The sequence below is a fragment of the Eumetopias jubatus genome, unplaced genomic scaffold (assembly GCF_037043125.1).
Source record: "Eumetopias jubatus isolate StellerSeaLion01/CBP00866 unplaced genomic scaffold, mEumJub1_p1.0 scaffold_6, whole genome shotgun sequence".
NCBI classification, from domain to species: Eukaryota; Metazoa; Chordata; class Mammalia; order Carnivora; family Otariidae; genus Eumetopias; species Eumetopias jubatus.
Window position 1 is genome coordinate 109229617 of NW_028274812.1, and position 17481 is coordinate 109247097.

Genomic DNA, 17481 nt, shown 5'->3' on the forward strand with positions numbered 1-17481 from the left:
TAAGTTGAATACAAATCCATCTGGGGACTTTAAAAAGTACCAAAAATGAAAAAAATAAAATTGTCCCTGAAGGAACAAAAAACCTCCATTACAGGGCACTGTTAGAGTAAGACTGCAAATGGGGGTGGGGGTGAGAGGAGGGTGTCCAGAAGGTGTCCAGAGTTAGGAAGTCTGGACTCCTGTCCATGGGGGCATGCTTAGGGGAGTGAGGTCTCCTCTCTGCTGTTTAGTCACAGGTCCTCGCACCATCCAGATCTGACCAGGGCAAATCATTCTGTCTCACCAGAGCTTTCGGATTCCTGTCAACCTTGAGTATTACAAGGTATGGGAAAAGTTCGTTTGATACAAAAGGGTAGAAGCGGGAAGGGTTTAGGGAGTGGAATTGAGAGGAAAGAGAAAAGGAAATGGGATCTCCTAAAATGTTCTTACAGCCAACCAAAAGAGAAATGCAATTTATCGGGGTGGGGAGGGGGGCAAACCAAACTTACCACCCATTCCACCGGCCCTCCAGCCTTCTACCCAAGGGAAGGGCTAGGGACACAGCATGGGGCCATGACTCACGTGAGGCTAGGCCCAGTGGCCTACTTCAGGATGTCCGCCAACTTCTCCTCGTAGTACAGGAAGTTCTCCTGAATGTCCTCCCAGGGCTCAAAGGCCTTGGATTGGCCCTCTTCTTGCTCCACAAAATTCTGCCAGACGTACTCGAAGTCCTGCGGCTTCATGATGCGCAGCCGGCAGCCGGCCTCCTTCAGCTTCCTCAGGGCGGCCTGCACGTCGGGCTCCTCCCACATGAAGAGGCGCCCCACCAGGATGAGCAGGCGCAGGTTCTTGGTCTTGCCGAGGGTGCGGATGATGCGGTCCGCGCAGGCCGCACAGGGGCTGGACGACACGTACCAGGTGACGTTGTAGCGCAGGGCCGGGTCGAAGGCGGGCAGGATGGTGTTGAAGAAGGCCTCCTCGGCGTGGGCGGCGGCGTGCTCGTCCTCCAGGTACCCCCGGGTGGCCTGCACCTGGCCTCCCTTACCCTGCGCTTCAACCACGTAGCACAGGAAGGTCTTGTTACGCCCGGAGCTGTACTCCACATTCCGGAACTGGAACTTAAAGAAGTTGACGGGCAGCCGCTCCCTGTGGGCCGAGGGGGCAGGGGGACGGGGGAAGAGTGGGGTGAGCGCGCCTGTTCCTCGGACCAGCCCGGAGCAGGCGGCTCTCCAAACTCGGTGCTTCGGAGCTACGTTGGCTCTTCCTATCAGAGCAGGCCTTGCCTAGGCTAACATCAGGGACAAAAAAAAGGACGGAATCCAGAAGGGTTTATCTGGAGGAGAGGAGAGAATTTGGAGGTGGCGCCTTCCGGTCACCCCAAATAGGGAGGGTCTCCAAACACTCCACCATCCCTCCAACACACAGAACACTCCTACATTTCTGAATCAGTCACTGCTTCACCTGGCCACACGTCAGAACCACCCAGAGGACTCTACGCACGTCAGTGCATGGGCCCCACCCCAAATCAATGAAATCAGAACGGCTGGAGGGGGCCCAGGCACCAGCATTTTTTAAAAAAAACTTGCCAGATGATTCTAATAGGCGGCCAGTTTGGAAAAGCGGTGTTCCAATAGTAATCTCACAAAGTAGCAAGCATATAAAATTTCTCCTGATAGAGCAAGATGAAGATTTTGCAGAACATTTACCGCTTCCGTTTGTCTTCCCTGCCACTGATCGCTAGTGTATCTCAGGCATGGCGTGGCCCACCACTCAGTGCCGCGCTCTCCTAGTAACTGCTTCTCAAGCCTGGCTTTTCCCGCAGCTTAAAGAGTTGTCACAGGATAAACGTCCAAGAATTTTTTATCTTTGAGGTCAGACTGCCCGAAAGTACCTTGATATGATATAGCTTGTATAGTAGTATTGAGTCGTTTCAAAATCATAAAAGACTTGGCGTCTGCCCTCCAGATGCTTCTAATCTAGCAGCTCAACTCTAGCTAAGAGCATTCGAAAACCGCTAATTTAAAATGCGCAGGGAGCATGGAGGACATGGGACAAAGGTTCTCCACTGTTTTAGCCTTGATTCAAGAGGCAACAGAGAATTGTTACAGGCCCTTGAATAAAGAAAGTTGTAATAAAAGTGACATCCATGGGAGATGACATGGTGGCTTTAGGCAGTTAGAGCAAGGCTGGGGAAAAGCCTGAACTAAAGCAAGCCCATTTGGTATTTTAGGAGGCCAGATTTGGTGATGACTATGTCCAGTGGCTTTGAGGGTGGGATGGATGATTAGGAAATGAAACCAGCAGAAAAAGGCCAGGTTTGGGAGGAAGTTAGTAGTAAGAAGGAGGAGAGAACAAGGTTTCAAAAGGGGATAGAGAGGGCAACAGAGTTGATTGTTTTTATCTTTATGTGTGTCTGCGTCTCTTTCTAAAATAGGGAAGCCTTTTGCAGGTTAGGAGGCCAAGGAGAACGAGGAGGCTTTCACAGGAGAGATTGAAAATGTCACAGGAGAGGAGGGGATTGAGTACCGGCTTGGGGAGGCTGAATGTTTTCTTTTTTTTTTTTTTTTAATTTTATTTATTTCCTTGTCAGAGAGAGAGAGAGCACAAGCAGGGGGAGCGGCAGGCAGAGGGAGAGGGAGAAGCAGGCTCCCTGCAGGGAGCCCGAAGTTGGGGGGGGGCTCCATTCCAGGACCCTGGGATCATGACCTGAGCCAAAGGCAGACGCCTAACTAACTGAGCCACCCAGGCATCCCTGAATGTTTTCTTTTTTAAAAAATGTAGTCTCGGGCGCCTGGGTGGCTCAGATGGTTGGGCGACTGCCTTCGGCTCAGGTCATGATCCTGGAGTCCCCGGATCGAGTCCCACATCGCTTCTCCCTCTGACCCTCTTCCCTCTCGTGCTCTCTGTCTCTCATTCTCTCTCTCTCAAATAAATAAATAAAATCTTTAAAAAAAAATGTAATCTCTGGGGCCGTGCCTGGGTGGTTCTGTCAGTTAAGTGTCCGACTCTTGGTTTCTGCTCAGGTCATGATCTTGAGGTCGTGGGATCAAGCCCCGCGTCGGGCTCCCTCCAGACATTCTGATTTCATTGGATTGGTGTGGGGCCCAGGCACTGACATTTGTAGAATCCTCTGGGTGGTTCTGATGGGCTCCATGCTCAGCGGGAAGCCTGCTTGAGATTCTCTCTCTCCCTCTCCCGCTGCCCCTCCCCCCTCGTGTGCTCTCTAAAAATAAACAAAAAATTTTTTAAAAAGGTGATCTCTGAGGTTGCCCCAGAAGATACCCTGTGGCAACCATTGACTCCACTGTTACTTCTCTACATGCCTTCCCTTTCTAACTCCCAGGATTACAGGGAACCCCCAGGTGTCCCAGAGCCTTGGCTTCTTAGGGATAAGCCGCAAGTGCCAAAGAGCTGAGTAAACATGAGCTGTTTCCCTGCAGTTCTCCCTGCCCCCATCACAAAATTGTCTCCACCCACGTTTCCATATCTCTAGCTGTCAAGTTAAGTTTCCACTGTGGAGATGGATGTGTTTGAGGACCTGGCCCCAGGATTCCTTCAGGTACTATACTTAGCTCTCTAAACCCTTCTGTCCCTAGTTGGATGTGTTTATTATTTACTTAACATTTTGGAAGAATGGATGGCCTGATGATTCCCCTCTCCTATTTCAATCCCTATTGGGAGTTCACTTACACTGAGCTCTCCCCAATTAAACTCACCCTACAAGACCACTCCTGGATTTTACGGGTTGCTAAATGGTCCCTTCACTTCCTGGAATGTTTTTTTTTTCTCCTGAGAAGCACAGAGCTTACCTTTCTTGCCCAAACACTTATGCTTTTCAAGGCCTTTAGCCAGACACCCTCCCACCCCCTGCCCCCAAGCCTAGTCCAGAGCCACCTGTATGACGGATTCTCAGGCAAAACCCTTGGAAGTATTCATGACTGTGTGGTTGATTGGGGGCTTCCTCAAAGCTGCCTGTGTGGCCCCCCAGGTTTCCTTCTGGAGCCCCCAGAAGCATTGCTCCAACTTTGCCAAATACAGCCCAGCCAAGAGCGTGAATTTGGCCCAGCATGCAATTGCAAATTGGCTGGCTGATCTGAAGGTGTTGCTTGTCCCAGCCTCTGTTTAACTCTGATGTTTTCCCCTCCTCCTCTTCCCTTTGCAAAAGGAGAGGACCCAGAGAAACCTGAAACCCGAGGGAGAGGAAGAAAGTTCACCTCTCTATAAATACCCTCTGGCTGGCAGCCCCATAGTCTGCTCTGTGCCTCAGGAGAGCCTTCTGGACTAGGTGCCTAAGGAAGGGAAATACTTTCAAGGGGCAAAGGAAAGTCAGGGAACATCTTGGCTCACAGTCTTTCCTTTGGGCTTGCTCAAAAACTGGGCTTGCTTGGCTTCTCAATGGGCTTCTTGGTTTTCCAGAAGGAGCACAAATGTCAAATGAAGTTCTTTGGGCCTCCCACAGGCCTTGCACAAGCTGAAACAGCCAGGCCCTGGAGAGGAACCAGAACAGAGGTGGAAAAGGTCTGAAATCTCTCCAGGGAGCTGGACAACATGGCCATCTCGGGTGATTTTATAGAATCACAAAATAAGTCAACACTGTTATGCCTGCTAGTGGAAGAAAGGAAACAGTGACACTAATTTCTCAAATAATCACAATTTTTTTCCCTAGTAGCATGATGACCGAGTACCGTAGTGACTTACAGCCTTACTCTCGCCCCCCAGCGGGTGTTTTCTTTTTTCTTTCTTTTTTTTTTTTTTTAATTTTATTTTATTATGTTATGTTAGTCACCATACAATACATCATTAGCTTTTGATGTAGTGATCCACGATTCATTGTTTTCATATAACACCCAGTGCTCCATGCAGTATGTGCCCTCCTTAACCTGCTGAAATGGGGTGTGCATGTGCCCGTGTGTTGGAGTGATGGTCGAGAGAAACACAGTGGTAGCAGATTTCTTCACCTGGGCTCAGTCACGGCTTCAGGCACCAAAACGAACAGGGCTATTCCTCCCCCTCCCCCACTTCCTCAAGCAACCCTTCCTCATACTTTCTGCAGATAGGTCACTCACACTTCATCTGCTGAGACCCAGCCTTCTGGGCCTTGCAATTCTCTAGGCAGGAAACCAAGAATCCTAATCTCTAGGAAAGACCGTTTAGAACATGGTCAACTTGATGGAGGGAGAAGGGACGTGAATAAATGTAAGATATATATTTTTCTCACGTTCACATTGAAAGAATATTTGCGCTCCCTAAGCATAAATCTATACGGTGAAAGAGAGCAACCTGGAAGGCAGTAGAAGCTGGTCTGAGATGAAACAGTTGCTCCAAAATGATTCAGGGGATGGAAAAATCTCCTCACAGGTCACTGAGTGTTGACTTGGTTCATCTTTCCTCACCAGATCTCTCAAAATCTGCTTGAAAGAGGCAGATCTGCTCCTTCTCCTTTTTCCAGACCACTTGCAAAGTGGATGCTGAGGAGTGGGCCCAGGCAGAAGGAGGATAGAAGCAGAGAGTTCTAACAGCCTGACTTTCTAGAGCCCAGATGGGGTTTGCCAGGCTGCTGGCTCCTGGGTTGTAATTCTGGGTGGGATTCAGCCCTAGGGAAGCCCTGAGCCACTGCCTTTCTCTTGGGAGGCACTGTCTTCACACTCAGTGGAGGCCAGCGTGGCTAGAGTCAGTGGTTGTCTTCTACTCTTTCTGGAACAAGCCTCCCCAGCATGCTCTGGAGCCCAGGATGAGGCGTGAGGGGCTTGTGGCATTAATAGCCGAGTTGAAGTTCCCCCACTCCTTGCTGTCCCTTCTCCTCTGAATCCTGCATACCCTCTCCGCATTTCCCATGTGACCAGAGGAAACCACTGGTAGCTACAGAAGCAGTTGAAAGGACAGTCACAGCCTGTGCCATTTATCTCTCTTCCATACCAATCCCTTTGCTAGCAGGTTCAGCGTGATGCGAAATTGTACACAACACAACTAGAGACAAACAAAGATGAACACACAGCTGAGGGTCCTGCTAGGCAGAGACATAGTCGCTCATCACTGGAATGGAAAGATGAGGAGACAACTGATTCTGGTGCCCCAGAGCTTCCCTAAAGCACGCCGAGCTGAGAGGCAGGCATGGACCTGTGGAATTCTCTTCTATGCTGAGGGCGGCTCACTCTTCATAGATCCAGAACTTCTCTCCTCCCAGAAGCCCTCCCCAATTAGTTCCTTATCCTAATGCCTGGCAGAGAGGCTACCATAAAATACATGTTCATTCATTAGTTCATTTATTTATTCAGCAAGTATCTATTAGGAGCTAGGCACTATTCTTGGTGCGAGGGATAAAGCAGTTAAAAGGCAAAATCCCTGTCCTCATGGAAGTTAAATACTAGGGGGGAAAACAGCAAATAAATGATTCCTATTTAGTAAATATTTGTCGAATATAAAAAGCCTCCCATTTATGGCTTGTTTTTTCCTAGATGCAGTGTGGTGATTTGGAGTCAGTCTGGGGGTTTACGCCCTACTCCATCCATTAGCTTTGGACAAATTACTAATCCCTCTGAGGCTTGGTTTTCTCATCTGGAGGATAAATCGAGTAATCCAACCTCTCAGAATTTGGACAATGGTCAACACTCAAGAAATTAAGCCTGGTGCTGTTGGGTGGTGCCTTCTCTGGACCTCAAATCTTACCCCTCAGAGCTGAATCTTAAGCACAACCAAACCTGAGCCCTCTCTCCTTTTCTTCTAGTGTTTAGAGGGTTCTCTCTGTCCTTGGTGTGCTGGTGTAACACCCAGCTCTGTGATAGGAAGTGAGGGAGGGAGGGAGGAGGGGAGGGAGGAGGGAAGGAAGGAAGGAGGGAAGGAAGGAAAGAAAATCCTGATTTCTAAAGTTTGCTGATCTCTGTAAACACTCCTGCTATGGAGATTTCAAAAAACCAACACGACGTCACTGAACGCAGAGTTGGGAAGAGATGCACACAATTGATTCTCAGTCATCATGAGTTGGCTTTGGCACACCTCTGCAGTTTTAGACCTTTTTCTAGCACCTTCTACTTTGTAATTTTGTTAATATTTTTGGTCTGCTTTCTATCCTGAGTGCCCTATTCAAGCCAGAATCACAACAAGTGGGGCATATCTCCTTCTTCCTACCTGGTATGCCCTCTTCACCTCCGACTATTTCCCCAAAAGGTGCTGGCTCTTCTGCTAGTTTGCAGCCCAAAACCAAGAAGCAGGAGAGACAGACCCATCCCCTCTGGGAGTCTAGGCTAGGAGAGGAGCTGCTTTGCTAACCTCCGTGATGCCAGGGCATCTGGAGAGGAAAGGAGGGGAAAGCTGTTCCCTCATCCTGTCCCTGCACGGACACAGCCACACCTCTGGGCTATTTTAAGCCATCTGTTTACCCTGAGGGGCCCGGGAGACAGATCTCCACAGCTGTTACTTGTGGCCAGGAAACACTCAGGGCTCCACCTCCCTCCTGAACTACTCTCAGAGCACCCAGAAAACTGCCCTGCTGCTCCTCTTTTTCTGAGCCTTGGGCCAGAGAAGCCTCTGAGCCCCACTACCTCACAGATGGAGATAGCTGGAACCCTGTTTGGGAAATCTGGGACCCGGAATGAGTAAGAGACCCATGGAAAGAACACTTGGCTGGAGTCAGAAGACCTGGTTCTATGGTCTTGAACAAATCACTCAATCTCCCTGACTCAGTTTCCCCTCTGTAGAGTGGCAATAATGTAACCCCCCCTCTCCCAGCATGATGCTGAAGGTTGAATGGGCTCACACACATGCAAGTATGCGGTGATTATAAAGCCCTGGACGAACATAAGTTGTGTCAGAGGATTTGACCATTAGGACCAACCCCCGGGACCCCAAAGCATGTTCAGTTGAACAAACATAGTCTAATACTGTTCCAGACCTATCCTACCCCTGTGCTGGGGAGATCACAATCCTGCACAGAGTGGGTGTGCATGTGCCTGTGTGTGACCAAGGGTAGCATGGACCAGCAGGCTTAGGGTGAGGAAAAGGATCTCCTTCCACAGAAAGCCACTGGAACTGCAGACTCTCCTGGCCTGGTAGCCCTCGGCTCTCCCTAGGTCCATATTAATCTGTGCTCCTCTTGCTTCTTTAATACTACGACAAGGGTGACATTCGTTGGCTGGGCTTGGGTGAAGGCAAGGTCCAGGCTCTTGCCTGAATTCTTCCCTTAGGAACTAGGTTGCATTTTTCCCTCAGGTTCTCTTAGAAATAAAAAAAATGTCTGAGCTGGAAGGGACCTTAGGGATCAACTTAGTGTAACTTCTTCATGTTACAAATGACAAAACTGAGACCAGGGCTGGAAAATCACTTGCCAAGCTTCAAACGGCAAGTCCGGAGGGCCACCCAGGGCTCCTCTGCCCCCTGAGGACAGCATGCCTCCATCCTTCCTGAAATTTCTCCTAGTGTGGACCTTACTCTGACTGTGGGCATTGCCGGAGATGCCCATCAAGGAGCCTTGGGGCTGAGGAAGGCAATGTGGCCCTACGTATCCTCTTCTTATTCTTGGCCTACAAACTTCGCCGGGTCCTTTGCAAAAGTAACAGAGAGGGAAGAGGAAGAAGGACAACTTGGTTTTATTCCTGGAGATGGCATAATCTGGGCAAGACAGAGGGACCCTGTATGTAGGCCTCTCTTTGGGGCCTGGAGACCCTTTGCTCAGGGTCCCTGTTCCTCCTTGGGGCTGTGGCTGAGGGCGGAATACCTCTTCTGCCCAGAAGCTCCTGGCCCTGGACTGTTACTTGCTCTGTAACTACTGTTGCCCTGGGGGTGGATGTGGAGAACCCCTGGGCAAACTCAATAAGAAAAAAAATGCTTCTCACTCAGCCTGGGGAAAGGGCAGATCTGTTTTCCCTGTCTTAGGATCTTCCACTCCAGAGAGAAGGTGTAGAGAAAGAGTGAGAGCCATACAGAGAGAGGAGAGGCCCTCTCAGCAGCAGGAAGAGAAGTCAAGGGAGGAGGTACTTTGGGTTCATATTTAAATGTGTCTGTGTCATCCCCTGTCCTTACCCAACTCCCTGGGACTAGATAGCCTGTACCCAGAGAGGCAGATGACAGCCCACTACCAGGAGGCCTGAGCGGTGGTTTCATTCTCTGGGGCCTTGCCTCCGAGGAGCTGCTCCTACCTCCCCTTGGTTAGGGGGTGTGGTAGGTGTCGCCCAAGAGGCCAAGAGATATTTGCAGCTGTAACTGCGGCAGCCCCTACCATGCATGGTAGGTTCATGGCGGCAGGACCGTGCCCTTGACCCCTACTATGACCATCCTGAATTCCCCCAGCCCACCCGCAGCCCACGCTCTTCTAGGGAGGAGGCCCCCGGCCCACACCCAGGTCTCACCCTGTGACAATCTCAAAGGGAGGCAGTTCAATCAGCTCCTTCAGCTTCTCAGGGTCATCCAGGTTTTCCAGATCCTCACCATTCTGGGAAGCGGGCGCCGCGGGCTCAGCGGCCGCAGCAGCCGCAGCGGCCTCCTCTTTCTGGGCCATGGAGGGATGGTGGCTCTGCAGTCACTGAGAAAGGGGAGAGGCAGCGAGCTCCCGGGGCCAGGCCTGGTGGCAGAGTCCCAAGCAGCTGTCAGCAGCTAAATCTGTCTGGGGACGACGGGAAGAGGCCCCGGGCAAGCCAGGCATAGTGTTCTCACCTCCGGGCTACACAGGCTTTATAACTGGAGCCCTCCGCCCCTCCCCCAGGCCCTCGCCCTCTGTCTTTTTTTAATTGAGTGACAGCGGGTGCCGGGATGGGGGGAGTGGAAAATCTGGCCACTAGTATCTCCTATTTATCAGTAGGCAAAGACAGGATGCTGGCAGGTGGGCATGGCAAGGCCCGCTGTCCCTTCCCCCCCGGGGGTTGGTCCCTCATTTATTCCTACTCTCACCCTCCAACTTATATCCTTCCCTCTGTTTCCCCGTGCAACCTTTCCAGCTCCGCTGCGGGTATGGAGAAAGGGATAGAGGGTGGGCATCCTGAGATTTAGGAGAGATGCTCTCAGAGGTACAAGCAGGATGAAGCTTGTGTTGAATGGGGTGCTTGCAAAGAAACCCCCGCCACCCTTTCGGCTGGGGAGATGTGGGTTCAGTAAAGGAGGGTCCTGAGACGGGGTAGGATAAGAACTGTGAGTCGTTACTTAAAGGGAAGAGATGCGAATTTGCCTGTTATGGCTGCATAATGCTGGGTCGGTTCCTGAGCCTCCAGTAGTAACAATACTGCCATCTACAAGCTCAGAGGTTTTGAGAGAGAACAGGCAGAGAGGGTCATGGTTTGTGTGTGAAATCAAACTTAATGCTCTCAACAGCCCTGGGAGGCAATCTGTATCAACCCATGTTTCATGTGGGGGAACTGGGACTCAAAGAAAGACTGGTTAAGGACCTTGCCTGGGGCCATACAGCCCACAAATGGAAAAGTCAGAATTCGAACCCAGGCATTTTTACTGCAGAGGCCAAACATTTGACCTCCATGCTATGTTTCCTCTCAGTTGGTCCTTTATTCATTTAACAAATATTTGTTGAGCATCTACTATATGCCAGGTGCTGTTTCAGGTATTGGGAATATGGCACAGAACAAAACAAATGAAAATCCTTGCCCTCCCAGAGCTTGAGGGGGTTGGGCAATAAACAAGATAAGTGATCCATCTATCTATCTATCTGGTCTATTTGCTGGTGCTAAGTGCTAAGGAGAGAAGGCAGGTAAGGGGGACAGAAGTGTCAAGGGGTGGGGTAGTATTTTTATAGAGTGGCCAGGGAAGGACTTTGAAAAGCAGACAACTGGGAAAAGATCTGAAGGTTGTGAGGGAAATATGCTATGTAAAGGGAAAATGGTCCAAGGGAAGGAAGAACAGGTACAAAGGCCCTGAGGTGGGAGTATTCCTTGTGTTTGATGAGCAAGCAGATACCTGTGCGGCTGGAGAGTCCTAGGAGGAAAGGCCAGAGAGATAAAGAAGGGCTAGATAGGTAGGACCTTATGGACTTGCCAAGGACCTGACTTTTTCTCTGAAGGAGATGGGAAGCCATTGTCTTCGAACAGATGAAACACATGGTCTGCCTTATATTTTTACAGGATCACCCAGGCTGCTTGTTTGAGAATAGACCAAAGGTGGGAAAGAGCAGAAGCAGAGGGGCCAGTTATAAGCCTGTGAAAGTGATGAGAGACACCTGGAGCCCCTAGAAAAATCCCTGAGCTAAAATAGCATTGGAAGATGGACGGATCACTTTTGCAGTTCACATCTTGGATGCTTAGTGGAAGCCACAGGTGTTTATGCTTGGGGCAGTGCAAACACTCTAGACCATTCTCAGGTCAGTGGAAGGCTAGGGTCAGGGTCACCCAGAGGTTGAAAGTGAGGAACCTGAGAACATTGGGAACTGTTGGAACCCAGCCACAAGTGGGGTTGGGTGGTGGTGATAGAAAGGAAGGGTACCCTTCCACGGTCTGCCTAGAGAATAGGAATCAGGTCAGTCTGGAGTATTTGGGGCTCTCTCCCCAGAGAATTGTGAGCAGCACAGAGGCCCGTGAGTAAGAGGCCAAGCATTTAGGTCTTCCTGGATGGTCATAGTTTCTACCTGTCATCCAGGCATAATTACTACCAGTGCCCCTTTCACTCCCCAGAGCGCTCCGGTATTGACCATAAACTATATGGTCACCCTACCTAATAGGCTTATTACTGAAAGCACTTATCCTGAGATGATTTTTTTCAGGTGTTTTTTCCAGGGGTGTCAAGCACAGGGTGGTAGGAGTAGTGCCTGTGTCCACAAAGAAAAGGCGGTGATTGCTGATATATCGGGGACACACATTATTCATTGACATCCCACAAAGATACAACATTTCAGTGCAAAGAGTTTACTTCCTTCTTTTATTTGATCCACACTTATCACCGTGCCAGGCATGGTAGGAGATGGCGAGAACACAGAGATGCGTGAGGTGTAGCCTCGCCTGGAGCACCCTGTCTTCACCCTCAGCAGGTGCTCGGGCGTGCATCAGCGCATTCAGGCCTCACACGTCTCACACAGGCGGGCGGGGATTGCTGACCTTGGTTTGCAAGTAGGGACCTGGGCCCAGCTCAGGAAGGTGAAGTGATTTGTGCAAGATCACACAAGGATTTAAGTCCAGGTTCTCTGTGAATAATTCTTATCTCCAGGGCTGCACCCAGCCAGCTCTGATGAATACAGGTCTAAAGCGGTATAGGCGTGTTTGTCCTTCTCCTACTTCCGGGTCAGCCACAGTGAGGGGCTTGGAACAACCAAGGATGAGTCAAAGGTCTGGGGGGGGGGCAATCGAGGAGGAGGGATCCTTTCCCCCTATGGGAAAGATTTCCTCCTTGAGGACAGGTTCTTTTTTTTTTTTTTAAAAGATTTATTTATTTATTTTTAAAGATTTTATTTGAGAGAGACAGAGTGAAAGAGCACAAGCAGGGGGTGTGGCAGAGGGAGAGGGAGAAGCGGGCTTCCTGCTGAGCAGGGAGCCTGATGCAGGGGCTCAATCTCAGGACCCTGAAATCATGACACTAGCCGAAGGCAGACACTTAATCGACTGAACTGCCCAGGTGCCCCAAGATTTATTTGTTTTTAGAGAGAGAGAGAGAGAGAGCCGGGGGGAGGGGCAGAGGGAGAAAAAGAGGGGAGAAGCAGACTCCCTGCTGAGTGTGGAGCCTGATGGGGGGCTGGATCCCACAACCCTGAGATCATGACCTGGGCCGAAATCAAGAGTAGGATGCTCAACTGACTGAGCACCCAGGCGCCCGAGGACTGGGAATATGGCACAGATATTTTGGCTGTCAAGTATAACCCAGGATTGGGAGGGAAAAAAATAAATCCATGTTCATGTCCCCATCTCAGCCTTGATTCACTGTGTGATCTTGGCCAAATCACTAAGCATCTCTGGCCTCAGTGCTTCCATCTGAGTTATTATCCAGGATGGTTAAAGGGATGGAAATGAGAAGAGGAGACAGGCTGGATCCTGTGGGGGTGAAGATGAACAGTGAAGATGAACAGTGTCGTGAAAATTTCCTGACTCTGAGTGATGGTGGGAAGTGGGGCAGAGGTGGACCCAGGCTGGTCCTTTCTGAAGAGGTGACCCCTGGCTTCCACCACACCCACATATACTTTTTCCTTTGATACTTGGGAGAGCATCCTGGGCCCTCCCTTGGACTGAGAACTGACAGCTTCCTTTTCCACTGCTCCTTTCCAGCCCCCACCCCTACCCCCCCATCCCTGGAGGCCCTCTGAACTAGCTCTGGTTATTTATGGCACCTCCTTGGGGCCTGGTTCCTGGCTGGTCCCTGGTTCTCCTTTCCAAGTCCTACCAGTTTCCCCTGCTGGCCCCAGAGTGCAGCAGCTAATCTGGGGATCAGGTGCCAGGAGCTTGGCTCTGCCCTCCTGCAGCAGCTGCTATATTCTTTAGGGCGGGCATTCCCCAACCCCCCTGTTAACACTTGGGTAAGTTTCTATCCCTTTGCCCCCCTGCAGAGGAGGAGACAGAGAAATAAGGTATCTAGTTCAAGGTCACAGTAGGAGTCTGGGGGAGGGTGCTGGAATTTGAACCCAGGTCTGCCAGTCTCCAAGTTCCAGGCTTTTCCAACTGTGTTATGCTGCCTGGGATTCAGGAACAGGGAGTGCTGACACTAGCACAGCCCTTCCTGGGGGCCTGACACTGGTCTAAGCAGGTCATGTAAATTAGCCCATTTACTCCTCACGAGGATATTGGAGTAGATACTACTATTATTCTCATTTTATTGGTGAGGAATTGGAGACCAGAGAGCTTAAGTGACTTGGCCAAGGTCACGCAGCTAATGGAGAAGAGCTGTGTGCTGCGAGTCATGCTGTTGCCCCTTCACCATTCAGCTCCTACGGCTACCAGGACCCCCGCAGCCAGGCTCGAGGACGGGGGGCAGGGGCGGGAAGGGGTCTAGGGGAGGAAGGCCTTCTTCAGGGACTTTGTCAGTATGTGAGGGGTGCACGTGCACAGGTATATATGTATGTGTGGTGCGTGTGTGTAGAGGGTACGGGTGTATAGAGACAAAGCAGCTGGTGAGTAGGGATGGAAACCAAAAAGGGGAGTCTCCCAGTCTGTCTCTGCCGGCCTCGGCCCCATTCTCTCCTCATGGCAGTGGCTGGAAGCAGCAGATTAGGCCCAAGAGAAGCTGCAGCCTGCCTCCCCCGCTCCCATTTCCCAGGGTCATTTCAGAAAACATTTGGGTGTTCTGGAGGTGGCTGAGGAGTAAGGGACAGGGCCAGGCACAGCTATTTCTTGGGTCTCAGCCTGATGCTAAGCTGCCCTCACTGGGAAGGGAGTCAAGGCCAGGAGGAGCCTAGTGGAAAATAGAAACCTCACCAGGGGAAGGTTTAAATTTTCACTTTGTGAAAGAAGACACCTCGGGAGCGTGTTGATGGAGTGGGTGCTTTATGTGTTGGAACAGCTGGGACCCCAACAGTGCGTTGCCCCAGAGACCCAGCCCGGGCATGCCCTTCCCTCGGTCACTACCGAGACGAGGTACACAAACAACGGGCTGCAGGCACCAGACACCCCGCTGGCAGGCAGAAGCCTGCACCCTCCAGCAACTGTTCTGTTGACATAAACACGGAGTGTCCAGAGCTTTGGCCGGGCAGGGGGAGGGGACCCAGGGTCTCCCAGAGGTCTAAGGCTGAGATCAGGGAAGGCACTAGACTCGCAGGGCAGGCCAGGGTTTTCAGTATCCTCCTGTGCAGCACGCAACGCTCGGCTTGCCAGGCAGAACATGCTGCCCCAGGGGAAAATGGTGACACTGGGACTTTAGTCCTGGTCACCGCGGTCCTCCATCCTGTCAGCCACTCCCGGCACCGCCCGGCTCCTGCAGCAGGCCCTTCAAGTCTTTGAGGAAAGTGATCTGATAAGAACCATGCACATGAAGGTGACTAACAGTGTTCCTCTTTGAAGGGGGTGTTTGCAGGGCCAAAGAACCTACTAGGAGAATTCGATAAACCGAATCAACTTTTGAGAGGAGAATTTCAGTGCTTAGAACGCTCAGTGTGTAGAGCAGGTGCAGGTACAGGGGACAGGGGTTTCTTTGGTGCTCCTGTGGGCAGATAATTTCCGTGTGGGCTGGGGGATCTTGGAGATACAGACAGTAGAGGGACGAATGAAACTGAAGAGATACCACTGAGGCACCTGGTGTGACAAAGAGGGCCTGTCCCCGTTTGCACGCTAGCAGAGTGGGCCTAAGTGGGTGAGGGTTCTTGAAAGCTAGGAGGAGAGAAGGGGCCTCGAGGGACTCTACCTGAGCATAAAAGAGGGAGGTCCGGATCTGAGGGGGTCCCGACCAGAGTCAGGCTTTGTGTGAGTAGGTAACTTGCCTGCCACTAAAGAGGATCAGCAGTAAGTCCTTAAAACAAAAGGGCCTTGTCCTTGTTTTCCAGAACTGCAAGAAGGAGGAGGACTCTGAAACTGAGGTTGGGGTGCTGGGGAATTCCAGGAGACCGGATGGATGTGGCCACCCCAAAGGAAGATTTTGGAGCCCTGGCCCAGGCCTGGCCACACTCCGGGGGCCTTACACTTCCTTCCACCTGGGCATCACCTCTACCTGCCCGTGGGAAGGAGGGGCTGAGGACACCTAGAGAAAACACTGTCTGCACTCTGCTCCCTCCCAGCCCAGCGGACCGAACTTTGTCCACTCTCAGTCTGCCCACATCACCTCACCCCTCTGTGGCTCCACTCTGCAGACTAGGCAAAGGGAGGAAGAATGCAGGGTTCGAGGCAAGGAAGGAGGAACTAAGCTACAGTAGAAAGAGATGTACCACGTCCTGGGGGTGCTATGTCAGCTGGTGCAGCCCTCCATCTCTGCAGACACCGGGGGTGGGGGGACTGCACAGCCCTTGAGGAGCTCATTTCCCCCTCCCTGCCACCCTCCACCCAGTGAATCATATTCACATGCTATGTGCCCACTCAGAGGCAAATGGAATACTACCACTCAAGGACAGAGAAGCACACACACACACGACTGGGATGGTGGGGTCCCAGGACACATCTAGCAAAGACAGGAGGCAGCTCTGACTCTACTCAGGCACAACTCTAGGTAACTGGTGATCTAGGAGGGGCCCAGGGCAGTGTGTGCTCATCATCAGGTGTGGCTCAGAACTGGGAGGTGGGGTGGGGAAGGGACAAGGGGTTCAGGCAGTTTGGGAGACTGGGCGATTAAAGGCTCCCACCCAGGAACCAAGGAGTGGTGCAGAAGGGAATTTTTTTTTTAAAGATTTATTCATCCATTTGAGAGAGAGAGAGAAAAGACTTGCTGCCATGATCGCGTGATGGGGGGAAGGGGCAGAGGGACAGGGACAGGCAGACTCCTCACTGATCACAGAGCCCAACTTGGGGCTCAATCTCATGACCCTGAGATCATGAACTGAGCTGAAATCAAGAGTCGGACTTTTAACTGACTGAGCCACCCAGGCGCCCCTGCAGAAGGGAATTTTAAGGATGACTTTGGGGACAGAGGATGAGAGTTTGTGGTTGGAGTCCTGCCCTTTCTGGCTGTTTCTGTGCAAAGCCAGGAAGCCCCTTAGTTTGGCTCATCCCTTTCAGGTAGTCTTGTTATTCCAGGGCTTGGGACACCGCTCTGTTGAACAAATCAAGCTTTGTTCTAGGGCCAAGTGTCCAAAACTAGAGGTATCTGGATGCCTGGGTTTGTGGATCAGCTTGCACTGGGGAGGGCAAAGTCATGCAATGGACTTGGGCTGACTCTCCTCTTCCTAGAGCATCAGTTAAGCTTCTAGAATTGCTGGCAACACAAATAAAATTAGTAGCAAATATTTATGCTGCCTATATGAGATGATGATGACAATGACAATGACAACTCTGGGGTGTTCACTTGCCTAAGGTCACCCGCTGATAGTGGAGTAGGGATGAGAACCCATGTAGCGTGGTGGCTCTGAGCCCACCCTCAATCAGTATTTGTAGATTATGTTTCTATGTTTAAAACAGTTATACATATAAATGAAGTTATAAATTCAACTAAAAGCAGCTTTAGAAAATTTGATAGAGGTGAAGACAAAATCCACCTGAACGTGCACCATAAAAAGCCGGTCATTTTGTGCGTGTGACACTGGTCAGGCTAGCCTACAGACCTGAAGAGAGGTCACTCACTCTCCCCACTCTTAGAAAGTGAGGGAAATACCACTGGGGGTCTTGGAGCAAGATGGGTCTCCAATTGTCATGTGAATCAGAACCATGCATGCTTAGTGAACAGGTGGCCTCCGGGTTCCCCTCCTAGAACAGCTAACAGGCATTAAGCACTTCTTCTGTGCCAGACCTCTTTTTACTGATCTCATCTCTTCTCGCCAATTCTAGGCGGCGGGGGTGGGGGTGGGGTGCGGGGCATTGCACAGGTGAGAAGAATGAAGTACAGACAGTGAAGTCAGTTGCACTGGGTTACCAGTTAGTAAATGACAGTCCATACCAAGCCCAGGCTGGCCTGTCTCCAGGGCCAGAACTGCAAACCATAGTACTGTATGGCCTTCCTTCCCCAAGATGATCTGAT

The 17481-nt window shown here is 51.1% G+C and overlaps 1 protein-coding gene across 1 annotated transcript; it reads right to left on the reverse strand.

Moving 5' to 3' along the window:
• Window positions 1–581: 581 nt before the first annotated feature.
• Window positions 582–9469, reverse strand: APOBEC2 (apolipoprotein B mRNA editing enzyme catalytic subunit 2). The gene is made up of 2 exons (XM_028097641.2): window positions 9321–9469; window positions 582–1125 (listed from the first exon to the last, which is right to left on the reverse strand). Exons 1-2 carry the CDS (start codon window positions 9467–9469, stop codon window positions 582–584), a joined length of 693 nt encoding a protein of 230 aa, XP_027953442.1.
• Window positions 9470–17481: the final 8012 nt, after the last annotated feature.

What these genes read in the sequence shown, in the direction of transcription:
- APOBEC2 (XM_028097641.2), bottom strand. Translation starts at nt 9,469, where the DNA reads ATGGCCCAGAAAGAGGAGGCCGCTGCGGCTGCTGCGGCCGCTGAGCCC. An exon ending in CCCTTTGAGATTGTCACAGG is followed by an intron (nt 1,126 to 9,320) that starts GTGAGACCTGGG and finishes CTCGGCCCACAG; the next exon opens with GGAGCGGCTGCCCGTCAACT.